This window comes from Salvelinus sp. IW2-2015, linkage group LG33 (genome assembly GCF_002910315.2).
Source record: "Salvelinus sp. IW2-2015 linkage group LG33, ASM291031v2, whole genome shotgun sequence".
In the NCBI taxonomy this organism is placed as follows: domain Eukaryota; kingdom Metazoa; phylum Chordata; class Actinopteri; order Salmoniformes; family Salmonidae; genus Salvelinus; species Salvelinus sp. IW2-2015.
This window is the reverse complement of record NC_036872.1, coordinates 27,835,082-27,850,195: the sequence shown is the minus strand read 5'-3', so window position 1 is coordinate 27,850,195 and position 15,114 is coordinate 27,835,082. Positions and strand designations below refer to the sequence as shown.

The 15,114-nt window shown below is 42.4% G+C and overlaps 1 protein-coding gene across 1 annotated transcript in view; it reads left to right on the top strand.

Moving 5' to 3' along the window:
- LOC111957358 (hexokinase-2-like) overlaps nt 1-15,114 on the top strand; it is a 106,100-nt gene that overhangs the window by 52,207 nt on the left and 38,779 nt on the right. The window contains exons 6-7 of the mRNA XM_023978129.2: nt 348-447; nt 10,741-10,924. Of these exons, the coding sequence (XP_023833897.2) occupies nt 348-447; nt 10,741-10,924 (284 nt within the window). The remainder of the gene's footprint in view (nt 1-347; nt 448-10,740; nt 10,925-15,114) is intronic.

Sequence of the window (15,114 nt, the reverse complement as noted above, 5' to 3'; positions counted from 1 at the left end):
GCGGACCAGGAAGTGTTGATTTCTGGATCCAAATCTTGTCCATAGACTACTTACAGGGTTAGGAAACCAATATGTAATTTGTGTATGATTTAAATTGGCTGCTTATAACGGACCAGGAGTGTTGATCTAGGATCAGTTTTGACATTTAGATGACAATTAATATTACATGGACATGATGGACCTGATGGACCTGATCCTAGAACAGCACTACCACCCTGATCACAACCTGCATCTTTACTTGTTGATCTTCATAGGTGTTGCGTCATGCGTAATGTCAATCACAGCACACTGGCTACTAGGTAAGTCACTTGATAAGTTAATTATGTCCTGTTTCTATTTCTTTCTAGGARTTTGACATTGACATTGTGTCGGTGATCAACGACACTGTGGGCACCATGATGACCTGTGGATACGATGACCATCACTGTGAAATAGGCCTAATTGTCGGTGAGTCTCACCAGGATCCTGTTGCACATATATGGGGATTAGTGAAAATGTGTGACATGGCATAGTAGGGTTGGGTGTCTGATTTGACAGACAACGGTTTAGCCTATTTGAACTTGACTGGCGCCTCAGTGGCAGCGCACAGCACGAGTGGCATTCCAAATATTTTCCCTATTTGCCATAACCTATTTCAATAAATGTTATTTACATTTTAGTCATTTAGCAAACAATCTTATCCAGAGCGACTTATAGTTAYTGCATTCATCTTAAGATGGCTAGGTTAGTCAACCAAATACTCTATGGGGCGGCAGGGTAGCCTAGTGGTTAGAGCGTTGGGCTAGTAACCGAAAAGTTGCAAGTTCAAATCCCCTAGCTGACAAGGTACAAATCTGTCGTTCTGCCCCTGAACAAGGCAGTTAACCCACTGTTCCTAGGCCGTCATTGAAAATAAGAATTTGTTCTTAACTGACTTGCCTAGTTAAAAAGGTTTAAAAAAAAATATATATATATATCTGTCATAGTAAATACGTCTTTCCTCAATAAAGTAGCTATCAGCAAAGTCAGAACTAGTCGGGGGGAAATCAAATTCTTGCAGGTGTTGATGGCACAAGCGGGGAGCCCAGCCAACAGCGTGTTGCAGTAGATGACAAGTGCCTGGGTTAGGGAAAGGGGAATACCTAGTCAGTTGTACAACTGAATGCCTAAAACTGAAATGTGTCTTCTGCATTTAACKCAACCCCTCTGAATCAGAGAGGTGCGCGGGCTGCCTTAATTGACARCCACGTCTTTCGCGCCTGGGGAACAGTGGGTTAACTGCCTTGCTCAGGGGCAGAACGACAGATTTTTACCTTGTCAGCTCGGGATGCGATCCAGCAACCTTTTGGCCCAACGCTCTAACCACCAGGCTACCTGCTGCCACTAGGACCTGTGCCACTTCCTGTGTGAGGTAGGGTCGTACTCTAAGAATGTTGTAGAGCAGAGTCACTGACTTTGATATTTGCAGAGAACGCCAGGGTGTTGTCCAGGGTCACGCTAAGGTTCTTTGCTCCCCGGGAGGGGGACAGTCTTGAAGCCTGACTGGTTAGGGTCAAGAAGACTGATTGTTCTGAGAAGATAGCGAGAGAGTTGGTCAGAGACCGCGCGCTGAAGTGTTATGGAAAGACAATAATGAATGGATACCGGTCTGTAGTGTGACGTCAGAGGGGTTGAGTGTTGGTTTTGAGGTGGGGAGCGACTCTGGCCATTTTGAAGGCAGATAACGCAGCTAGTGGTCAGGGATGAGAGAAGTGAGGAGTGGCAGAAGGTCCCCAGACATGGTCTAGAGGGGATAGGGTCGAACAAGCAGGTTGTTGGTCGGCCGGACCTCACTAGTCTCAGGATTTCATCTGGAGAGAGAGGGGAGAAAGAAGTCAAGGCGTAGGATAGTTGTGGGACCAGTGTACTCAATAGGCTGAGTGAATGAGGAGCGGATGTCGTCAACTTTCTTTTCAAAGTAGTTGACAAAGTCGTAGGGAGGGGTTGGAGAATTAAGGAGGGAGGAGAAGGTGGAAAATAGTCTCCTACAGTTAGAGGCAGAAGCTTAACATTTTGATTGATAGAAAGTGGCTTTAGCAGCAGAAGATAGAGGGAATGAAAGGATGACTGGTTGAAAACAGCTGCCCGCAGCCCTGTAAGCTCGCAATGAGTCACTCAGCCACAGAGTAGGAGGGGAGGGCTGAGCAGAAGGGGAGGGCTGAGCTGGCCGGGAGGAAAGGGGACAGTAGGTGTCCTAGGATGCAGAAAGGGAGAAGAGTAAGGTCGAAGAGGCAAATTCAGGAGACAGGGGGAGAAGGATTTAGCAGAAGGGAGAGATGATAGGATAGAAGAAGAGTAGTGAGAGCGAAGATTGCGACGCCGCATGACTATCTGTGTAGGGTTGGAGGAGAGGGAGACAGAAAAGGAAACAAAGTAATGATCAGAGACCTGGAGGGGGGTTGCAGTGAGATTAGTAGGCAAACAGCCTCTAGTAAAGATGAGGTAAAGCGTATTCCCTGCCTTGTGAGTGGGAGGGGACTGGGAAAGGGTGAGGTCAAAAGAGGCAAAGAGAGGGAAGAAAGAGTTGAAAAGAAATTAATTGAAGGCAGACATCGGGAGGTTGAAGTCGCCCAGTACGAAGAGCGGTGACCATCAGGAAATTAGCTTATCAAGGTGTCAAGCTCATTGAGGAACTCAATGTACCTGGTGGGCGATAGATGACAACAATGTTAAGCTGAAGTGGACAAGTGACAGTAACATAGAATTCAAATGAGGAGATTGACAGGTGAGTGAGGGAGAAAATATTGTTTCCATTTAGGAGAAATTAGTAGGCCTGTGCCAGCACTTTGACATCCAGATGCTCTCGTACAACGAGAGAATACGTAGTCCGATGAAGAGAGCAGCTGGAGTAGCAGTGTTCTCTGGGGTGATCCAGGTCTCCGCCAGGGCCAAAAAGTCTAGGGACTGAATGGCAGCATAGGCTGAGATGAATTCAGCGCTCTTGACCGCAGATCAGCAGTTCCAATGCTATACCTGTTTGCGTCTAATGCCTAGGAGACGCAAACAGGTATAGAAAAAACACATGGTTGCCAATGCTACAAAAGAGCAAAAGGAGATCATTTGAAAATAACAAGGTTAGATCCTCAAGTGAGAGAGTGGTGCCTTCCTCGAACAACTTCGCAGAACAACTCGGCAGAACTGTCTTTGTTTCGGCGACGAGACCGGCGCTGACGCGACCGTCGCTTACAGCTGGGGCTGAGAAAACAGGGGAGACTTAAGTACTAACACTAATTGCTAATTATCTTGCAGAGGTGAAGTGCACACCTCCCGGTACTAATAGTTGATTTCCTAGGAGAGGAGAAACCACTCCCCCTCCAATACAGCCACTGATTACCAAAACAACAACAGTCACAAATTGCCCTGCTCATTAATCCTGGTTGATGTGTCAACAATCAGCTGCAAGTTATGAGCAGTCAGCAGTTCACACACCAAATAGGCTACTGGGAAGAGAGACAGCACTTAAAGTAGATGGCCCTAGCTAGCAAAAAGACAGTACTAGACAACAACAGATTAAGAAAATACTTATACTGAACGCAAGAGAGAGCAAAAAATTCCACCAAAGCAGTGCAAAATGTCCAGTCAGAAAATATTGTTTTTCTCTCTGTCGGATGCAAGGGCCATATAGCCTAAACTTGTAAAAATGTTAAATAATGAACACTTCATTATGAATAATGAACACTTCAAGTATCTCCATAAGTATCTAGCAGTGAAAAAAAATGTAGGCTATATTCCTTTCTCTTTCCATTCGATAGGCTTTGAATATGACTTTGGGCTAGGCAACGCTTTCATCGTTTTAAGCATGCATGGCTTTCTCCTGATCAAACAATGAATAATTCTAACGGGAGTTCCATCTCAAAAAGTTGCTTCAATGGTCTAAAAAAATGTAAGGTAGCCAGAGTAGGGATGGGCATTTAAAATAATTTCACTATCGAATAATATCTAGATTTTTTGTTTCTCAAATATCTGGATTGTCGAAATACATGTGTTTAAAAAAAAAAATCACTGTTTAAACTTGGTAACTGGCTTGCTGTGCAGCCTGTGCAGCTTGGGAGATCTGTTTGCTTGCAGCAGTGTGGGGGATGGGCAGGGGCCAATAAGTTTGACATGAGGGAGAGAGTAGCCATACAGACTTGCGCTAGTTTGACAAACTTGTAGATACCGTAGGTTATCTATCATCCCATCTTGTAGTGCTTCTCTTGACTGCATCAAATTGATGTAATGAAGTTAGCTAAAATAGATTAGCCTAAYATACCTAGGCTAATTGAAGCTATTTTGCTGCGCTTCCCATCCCTCTCTACAACAACTACATTCAGATTAAACAACAGCCTACCTAATGGTTGCTTGTTGTAGCCTACTCATTCTCATTTAGCTAATTTAATTCCATAATTTGTATTCAATTTTGCATTGATTAGAAATCTCCCACATTGCTTGCTACACATGGAGCCACAGATTGTAGCCTTGTGCCACATTGAAACCTGTGTAGATTAAAGTGTGTATTTTTATGGGGCACACAAAACTATACTGAACAACAATATAAACGCAGCAATTTCAACAATTTTACTGAMTTACAGTTCATGTAAGGAAATCAGTTAATTGAAATAAATTAATTAGGCCCTAGTCTATGGATTTCCCATGACTGGGCAGGGGCCTGGGAGCGAGGCCCACCTACTGGTGAGCCAAGCCCAGCCAATCCAAATAAGTTTTTCCCCACAAAAGGGCTTCATTACAGACAGAAATAAGACCCCCAGCTCCACTAAAACCATTGACAACTACATAACGTTTTCTAGGGATTGTGAAATAAATGTTATAACTATTTGTTTTAATATCAACACCTATTGAGCATAGTCGGAACTACAAATGTTTAATTATTCCATGCGCACATTTAGCCCTATCATCAGAGTTGTACAGCAAATAACTATGCTTTTCATTGATCAGTAAACATTAATGATCATGTAATGTCAGATACGTGAAGGTACAGTTGAAGTCAGAAGTTTGCATACACCTTAGCCAAATGCATTTAAACTCAGTTTTTCACAATTCCTGACATTTAATCCAAGTAAAAATTCCCTGTCTTAGGTCGGTTAGGATCACCACTTCATTTTAAGAATGTGAAATGTCAGAATAATATTTGGGCGAATTATTTATTTCAGCTTTTATATCTTTCATCAAATTCCCAGTGGGTCAGAAGTTTACAATTGTTTAACTTGGGTCAAACGTTTCGGGTAGCCTTCCACAAGCTTCCCACAATAAGTTGGGTGAATTTTGGCCCATTCCTCCTGACAGAGCTGGTGTAACTGAGTCAGGTTTGTAGGCCTTGCTCGCACATGTTCTTTCAGTTCTGCCCACACATTTTCTCTAGGATTGTGATCAGGGCTTTGTGATGGCCACTCCAATATCTTGACTTTGTTGTCCTTAAGCCATTTTGCCACAACTTTGGAAGTATGTTTGTGGTCATTGTCCATTTGGAAGATCCATTTGTGTCCAAGCTTTAACTTCCWGACTGATGTCTTGAGATTTGCTTCAATATGTCCACATCACTTTRCTGCCTTCCACACGATCTCGACAAACCTTTTCTGTATGGACCTCGCTTTGTGCACGGAGGCATTGTCATGCTGAAACAGGAAAGGGCCTTCCCCAAACTGTTGCCACAACGATAGAAGCACAGAATGGTTGAGAGTGTCATTGTATGCTGTAGAGTTAAGATTTCCCTTCACTGGAAGAATGGGGCCTAGCCCGACCATGAAAAACCGCCCCAGACCATTATTCCTRCTCCACCAAACTTTACACTTCTCAATTTGCATTGGGGCAGGTAGCGTTCCCTATTAGACTGCCAGATGGTGAAGCGGGATTCATCATTCCCGAGAACGCGTTTCCACTGCTCCAGAGTCCAATGGCGGCAAGCTTTACACCTCTCCGACGCTTGTGTGCGGCTGCTCGGCCATGGAAACCCATTTCATGAAGCTTCCGACGAACAGCTCTTGTGCTGACGTTGCTTCCTGAGGCAGTTTGGAACTCGGTAGTGAGTGTTGCAACTGAGGACAGACGATTTTTACGCGCTTCAGCACTCAGCGGTCCCTTTCTTTGAGCTTGTGTGGCCTACCACTTCGCAGCTCAGCCGTTGTTACTCCTAGATGTTTCCACTTCACAATAACAGCACTTACAGTTTACCTGGGCAGCTCTAGCAGGGCAGAAATTTGACAAACTAACGTTGAAAGTCACTGATCTCTTCAGTAAGGCCATTCTTCTGCCAATGTTTGTCTATGGAGATTGCATGGCTGTGGCTCGATTTTTATACACCTGTCAACAACGGGTGTAGCTGAAATAGGCGAATCCACTAATTTGAAGGGGTGTCCACATACTTTTGTAGATATAGTATATATCACAATGTTTAATGAGTACATCATCACAATAGGACAAAGGTTGAGATCGCCCAACCCTATGGCACACTTCCAATGTTTTGAGTGAGGTAAAAGGTACTGAGCCCTTAATCGATACAGTCCACACACAGGCCTAATCAATAGGACTCAATGTTCTTGCTCCCAATCTTCTCACTCCGTATGTTCTTGCCATAAACAAATCCCCTATATTTATTTTGACAGTGAACTTTCTCAGTCATCATTATTCAGGATTTTCCATAATCATGGTAGCACCCACATTAAAGAGATTCTCCAGTACTTTTGTATACTTTTAATCCAGTAGTTCTGAAAGTAGCACTCATGAGCCAAAAGTGGTCTCCGAAAATTGCGTATGATGTCACATACAGTACCAGTCAAAAGTTTGGACACACCTACTCATTCAAGGGTTTTTTGTTATTTTTACTATTTTCTACATTGTAGATTCTTCAAAGTAGCTACCCTTTGCCTTAATGACATATTTGCACYCTTGGCATTCTCTCAACCAGCTTCATGAGGTAGTCATCTGGAATATATTTCAATTAACAGGTGTGCCTTGTTAAATGTTTATTTGTGGAATTTCTTTGCWTCTTAAAACTTCTTGTCAATAGGGGGGTGCTGTTTTCACTTTGGAAAAAATCGTGCCCAAATTAAACTGCCTCGTACTCTATTCTAGATTGTACAATATGCATATTATTATTACTATTGGATAGAAAACACTCAAGTTTCTAAAACTGTTTGAATTATATCTGTGAGTAAAACAGAACTCATTTTGCAGCAAACTTCCAGACAGGAAGTGAAAAATCTGAAAACGAGGCTCTGTTTCAGGGCCTGCCTATTCAATTGCCTAAGATCTGTCTCTTATACACATCTAGATGTGTATAAGAGACAGGCCTAGGACTCCTTGTACAAGATTCTGATGGAAGCTCAACAAAAGTAAGAACAATTTATGATGTTATTTCGTATTTCTGTGGAAAATTGTATTCCTATTCTCTGCCGTTTTGGCGGGCGCTGTCTTGCAATAACGCAAGCTGTTTGTTATGGTAAAGTTATTATTATTTTTTTAATCTAACACGGCAGTTGCATTAAGAACCAGTGTATCTTTCATTTGCCATACAACAAGTATTATTATGTAAAGTTTATGATGAGTTCTTTGGTCAGATTAGGTGAGTGCCCAAAATAGCTCTGGACATTCTGGTGAATCGATGCTACATATTCACAATGTATAACCACGGTTTGCAGCTCTAAATATGCACATTTTCGAACAAAACATAAGTGTATTGTATAACCTGATATTATAAGACTGTCAGCTGATGAAGTTGGTCAAGGTTAGTGAATAATTATATATCTTTTGCTGGTTTTTGCGAATGCTATCTATGCGGTGAATAAATGCGGTTGTGTGTTTGGCTATTGTGGTAAGCTAATATAATGCTATATTGTGTTTTCGCTGTAAAACACTTAAAAAATCGGAAATATTGGCTGGATTCACAAGATGTTTATCTTTCATTTGCTGTACACCATGTATTTTTCATAAATGTTTTATGATGAGTATTTAGGTATTTCACGTTGCTCTCTAATTATTCTGGCTGCTTTGGTGATATTTTTGATGGTAGCTGCAATGTAAAACTATGATTTATACCTCAAATATGCACATTTTCAAACAGAACATAAATTTATTGTATAACATGTTATAAGACTGTCATCTGATGAAGTTGTTTCTTGGTTAGTGACTAATTATATCTCTATTTGGTCGGTTTTGTGATAGCTACCTATGCGGTACAAACATGGTGAAAATATGCGGTTGAGTCTTTGGCTATTGTGGTTAGCTAATAGAAATACATATTGTGTTTTCGCTGTAAAACATTTTAAAAATCGGAAAGATGGCTGGATTCACAAGATGTTTATCTTTCATTTGCTGTATTGGAGTTGTGATTTCATGATATTTATATGCTATTATTTACTTGTGGCGCTATGCTAGGCTATGCTAGTCAGCTTTTACTGATGAGGATGCTCCCGGATCCGGGATGGYTGTTAAGTAAAGGTTAATCTGTTTGAGCCAATCAGTTGTGTTGTGACAGGGTAGGGGAGGTATACAGAAAATAGCCKTATTTGGTAAAAGACCAAGTCAATATTATGGCAAGAACAGCTCAAATAAGCAAAGAAAAAAACGACAGTACGTTATTACTTTAAGACATGAAGSTCAGTCAATGCAGAACATTTCAAGAACTTTGAAAGTCTATTCAAGTGCAGTCGCAAAAACCATAAAGAGCTATGATGAAACTGGGTCTCATGAGGACCGCCACAGGAAAGGAAGACACAGAGTTACATCTGCTGCAGAGGATAAGTTCATTAGCGTTAACTGTACCTTAGATTGCAGCCCAAATAAATGCTTCACAGAGTTAAAGTAACAGACACATCTCAACATCAACTGTTCAGCGGAGACTGCGTGAATCAGGCCTTCATGGTCGAATTGCTGCAAAGAAACCACAATTAAGGGACACCAATAAGAAGAAGAGACTTGCTTGGGCCAAGAAACAAGAGCAATGGGCATTAGACCGGTGGAAATCTTTCCTTTGGTCTGATGAGTCCAAATTTTAGATTTTTGGTTCCAACCGCCCTGTCTTTGTGAGACGCAGAGTAGGTGAACGGATGATCTCCGCATGTGTGGTTCCCACTGTGAAGCATGGAGGAGGAGGTGTGGGGGTGTTTTGCTGGTGACACTGTCAGTGATTTATTTAGAATTCAAGGCACACTTAACCAGCATGGCTACCACAGCATTCTGCATTGATAAGCTATCCCATCTAGTTTGTGCTTTGTGGGACTATCATTTGTTTATCAAKAGGACAATGACCCAATATACACCTCCAGGCTGTATAAGGGCTATTTGACTAAGGAGAGTGATGGAGTGCTGCATCAGATGACCTGGCCTCCACAATCACCRGACCTCAAACCAACTGAGATGGTTTGGGATGAGTTGGACTGTAGAGTGAAGGAAAGGCAGCCAACAATATGTGGGAACTCCTTCAAGACTGRTGGAAAAGCATTCCAGGTGATGCTGGGTGAGAGAATACCAAGCGTGTGCAAATCTGTCATCAAGGCAAAGGGTGGCTACTTTCAAGAATACAAAATGTATTTTGATTTGTTTAACCCTTTTTTGTTTACTACATGATTCCATTTGTTATTTCATAGTTTTGATGTGTTTACTATTATTCTAAAATGTAGAAAGTAGTAAAAATAAAGAAACTCCTTGAATGAGTAGGTGTGACCAAACTTTTGACTGGTACTGTATTTGCAGAAAACATCATCTGAAACACAACCAAAACATATTGCAAAGGCATGCAACAAGTTTGTAGAGTCACAAGCTTGATATCATTGCATGCTAGGAATATGGGACCAAATACTAATCTTTTGACTAAATTGAATAAGTGAATTTGTCCAAATACTTATGACACCATCAAATGGGCGGACTACATATGTAAAGTGCATTTATTTCTAAACGGTAAAACAGACATGTATAAAATTACCCTTAAAAAGAAGGCGACATTCTGTTTAAAACATTTGATCTCAAATTCAAAATGCTGGCATATAGAGCCAAATTAAAAGTTTTAGCTTCACTGTCCAAATAAATATGTGGGGGAGTGTAATTGCATATTGAACACTGAAGGCCTCCATTGGGAACACATTCCATACATAATTAGTAGGACTCAATCAGTATGTAAATAATGGAACTACTCTAGTTGTATTGTGACATGTTCAAGTGTGCTTTGGTGTTAGGGTGAGAAAAGCTTACCGTTGAAACMTGTCTGTAAGTTTAGTACAATTATAAACCTAGAAGTGTGGTTGTTGAGGGAAGGTGAACATATATGCAGTCTGGAAATAAAAAACTATTTACATCATCAGATTAGTCACACCTTTCAATATACAAATGATTTAATTTAAAACACTATTTGAAGAAGAAGAAAAAACACTCAGCATGTCGTGTCTATTGTTCAACAAAACAAACATTTATTTTGCTGATCATCCCAAAAATGTAGCTGGCACAAAGCACAGCAGGGATACTCTGTTSTAACCAAGCCTGGAGGGCCGGATGGAGTACTGTTAGTTTCCAGATTTGAGAGAATCCTTGAATTACAGTATGGAGCRGAGCTCAAGACCAGTGTAATGTAGGGCTCACCTGGGCCTGGAAAGAGGTGTCTAAAATAGCCCAGGACAGAAAGAGATAGAAGGGGGGCCCTTTTGAGGCCTTAAATGCCGCATGGCGTGATGAGGCCTTGGTAAGTAAGAAGTACAGTAAGTAAGAAGTACCATGTTGTCTGTTGCTGCCCCCCAGGCACTGGCACCAACGCCTGCTACATGGAGGAGATGCGTCACCTGGAGCTGGTGGAAGGGGACGAGGGGAGGATGTGTGTTAACATGGAGTGGGGGGCATTTGGGGACGATGGCACTCTGGATGATCTTCGTACAGACTTCGACCAGGAGATCGACGCCGGCTCCCTCAACCCCGGCAAACAGCTGTGAGTGACAGACAGACAACTGGCCCGCCCTCTACTTCTACCATACTGTCTATTACACTAGTCCTCACTGTCTGTTGCCCAATCCCACCTGGAAAAGATATCAACCTCCAGCTGCAGCCTGGCATAGAAAATGTGCTCACTCGTCAGGACACTGTTGTTCAGAGGAGCTAGCCAACAACAGAAGCAACACAATCTCTTCAAACTGAAGCTGGAAAGACTGCAAATTAGCTGTGTTCTGTTTTACCTTTTTTCAATTGACATTTTCTTGATACCATTGAAGTCGAGAGTTTAAAGTACACTTAGGTGCTGGAGTCATTAAAACTCGTTTTTCAACCCACTCCTCAAATTTCTTGGTTAACAAACTATAGTTGGCAAGTCGGTTAGGACAACTACTTTGTGCGATGACGCAAGTTCATTTTTCCAACAATTGTTTACCCCACATGATTGTATTTCACTTCCTATATTCACTGGTTATACAATGTCCAGTGGGTCAGAAATGTAACATACACTAAGATGACTGTGCCTTTAAAACAGCTTGGGAAAAAGTCTAGAAATTATTCATGCTAGAAGGTTCTGATAGGCTAATTGACTTAATTTTTAGTCAATTGGAGGTGTACCTGTGGATGTATTTCAAGGCCTACCTTCAACTCCAGTGCCTCTTTGCTGACATGGGAAAATCAAAAGAGAATCAGCCAAGACCTCAGAAAAAAAAATTGTTGACCTCCACAAGTCTGGTTCATCCTTGGGCAATTTCCAAATGCCTGATGGTACCACCGTTCATCTGTACAAACAACAGAATACAAGTATAAACACATGGACCACGCAGCCATCATACCGCTCAGGAAGGAGACGCTTCTGGTCTCCTAGAGGATGAACGTACTTTGTGCAAAAAGTGCAAATCAATCACAGAACAACAGGGCTGGAGAACAGTACAAAACTATATATATCCACAGTAAAACGAGTCCCTATATCAAACAATTAACCTGAAGGGCCACTCAGCAAGGAAGAAGCCACTGGCTCCAAAACAGCCATAAAAAATCCAGACTACAGTTTGCAACTGCACATGGGGACAAAGATCGTACTTTTTAGAGAAATGTCCTCTGGGTCTTTATTGAAACAAAAATAGAACCGTTTGGCCCCATAATGACCATCATTTGTTTGGAGGAAAAAAGCAGCGGACGCTTGCCAAGCCGAAAAACACCATCCCACACCGTGAAGCACGGGGGTGGCCAGCATAATTTTGTTGGGGGTGCGTTGCTGCAGGAGGGACTGGTGCACTTTCACAAAAATAGATGCACATGAGCAGGAAATTAAACCGTCAATATATTGAAGCAACATCTCCAAAGACATCAGTCAGAAGTTAAAAGCTTGGCGCAAATGGGTCTTTCCAAAATGGACAATGACCCCAGCATACTTCAAAGTTGTGGCAAAATGGGGCTTAAGCGTCAACAAAAGTCAAGGTATTGGAGTGGCCATCACAAAGCCCTACCTCCAATCCTATAGAAAATTGGGGCAGAACTGAAAACGTGTGTGGCAAGCAAGGAGGCGTCCAAACTTGACTTAGTTACACCAGCTTGTCAGAAGAATGGGCCAAAATTCACCCAACTTATTGTGGGAAGCTTGTGGAAGGCTACCCTAAAAACGTTTGACCCAAGTTAAACAATTAAAGGAATGCACCAAATACTAATTGAGTGTAATTAAACTTCTACCCACTGCTTTTTAGAGTGGAGATCAAGTTGCCTGGCTGGGCTGATGATGACCAGTGGATTGCGCTGTCAGATGGAACAGAGTAAATAGGCATTTTAACGTCTGTTGGTAAACTTCCGAATAGACACCGGCTAGAATGTGGTTTTAACCCAATCAGCATTCAGGAGTAGGACCATCCAATCAAGCAATCAGGGCGTTTGTATGTAAATATCTTCAAATTTGCTGTCCTAACGGCCCACACGATCAGACTGAGCATTTCAATGGCCAAAAACCCTAAGGCAGATTTAAATGTTAACACCTGCCAACCGTCAAAATCGAGTAAATTTTGGCCATTGGAGGCGTAAATTGTCTATTTCACCAGCCATGTTTGGCCAGGGGTCAGGCTCCCACAGTGCGAGCATTTCACAACAAATAGTCAAGTGATGATCACATTTATAGGCCAAAACAAAGTCTACAAGTAGCGCTTTTCAAATAATTTCTGCTGTTTTGTTTCAAGCTTGTTGTAAATTAAATTGTACGTAAGTCAAAGAACTACGAAATTCTACTTAACCTATCCTACCTTGCACTGCAACACTGCCTGGGCTGGGGGCTGTGCACACGTTGAAGAGCGAGTGAAAGCCTTCATTTTTAGAAGCCGCTGTGCACAGGTATAAAAAGGGGGATGTTTTGCAGTGGCAGGGAGGACTAAGTCAGGGAAGAGGGAAAGATGAACAGAAGCAAAGTACAAAAGATCCTTGATGAAAAACCTGCTCCAGACTGCTCAGGACCTCAGACTGGGGCACAAGTTCACCTTCCAACAGGACAACCGACACTAAGCACCACAGCCAAGACAATGCAGGAGTGCTTCAGGACAAGCTCTCTGAATGTCCTTGAGTTGTGCGGTGGTGAATCAGAGTGGTGATGGGTTGCCTTAATCGACATCTGTGGCACCCGGGAGCAGTGTTGTTTGGGGGTTAAGTGCCTTGTCTCAGGTGGTCAGAATACATTACAGACATGCCCGCGAACGATCCAGACAACCTTTCGTAGTGGCCAATACTCCTCAACCCGCCAGGCTACCTTACTAGTAATAAAGTATTATATGTTTGGTAAAACTTTACAAAGCATGATTACAATCTGTTTTTCTGTTTGTGGTGTACAATTTTAGTCACACAACAAAAACATTGATGCAAGGTAAAAAAAATCTGAGTGCTGGTTTAGATTGTTTTTATCTAACCTACCAACCAGTGTTTGAAGGACACAAACCCTTTTTATTAAGCCCTCGAGCCAAGAAAAACATATAAAAACAGGATAATTATGAGTATATTTATTAAATAAAACACACAGTGATTTATTTAGACTAGACAGTTGATGAAAAAAAAACAATATTAAAGAACTGCATGGGACTTTAAGATCAGAGAGTCCGTTCCACTGTACACCAGCGTAGCAGTCTTAGTTTATTCATTCTATAGAAATAAGAGTTGTCTTCTATCTATACTTCATGAGAACGTAGCCTCCAGAGTAAGCATTATCGGAGCGTCATGTCAAGCACGAATTCATCTGTCTCTTTCTGATATATAGATGGGAGCTGCGCAATGAAGCCATCATTGACCCCAAACTATGATTAGAATAACCCCTAGATTACAGTATCTCCAATGCCTCACACAAGTCGTCGCAACACCACAAAAACACACGCAAGCACTCACAACACACACGCCAACCCCACACACTCGCACACACCACTCTCACAATGCACAACACACACACCTGCGCACCCCCCCCCACCCCCACTCATCTGTGGGGGTTCTGTAGCAGAGCCGTCCACTCCTATTGTTGTCTCAGCCTCTCATGGCAGCCTTGGTTGTCTTACTGATCTTATGTCTTAACACACGGCCAGGTGGCCAGCACACAGGTGGCGCCCGAGCCCAGCGGTCGACCACCCACCGACAACACCCTCGAGTGCCACGCAGTCTTCCACAGAGGGGTCAGGCCCAGCCCCCTCAGCATCTTCTCCTTGGCACTCACCAGCCCCTTGTCTCTGTCAGGAAACTAGTACCACCTCAGTACATACCAGTTATAAAGTATACACTTCAGTTTGGTATTTGTATAGAAATTACATTTACTACCTATTATCATCATAATCATCATCATGAACCAAGTTATACAAGATCGGCCCACATTATCGTACACACACAAAAAACTACTAACTTGTCATTTCTCGATGGCGCAGAACAAAGCTGGTCTGGAGTTGTCCATGGTGACGAGGTTCAGGGGTTGGTGTGACCCTGAAAACACCATGTTCCTCCTTGTCCATCTTACTAGGATCAGACGCACACAGCTCGCCATGTACCATCCCACTGATTTCATCTTCTCCAACCCTTACACACCATACACAGCAGGATGTCACACATTTACAACAACACTTGGCTAGCGTGAATAAATGCTGATGGTGATACTTACAGCTGTAAAGTTTACACTTTCAACACAAAGCCAATCTATATAGCCAA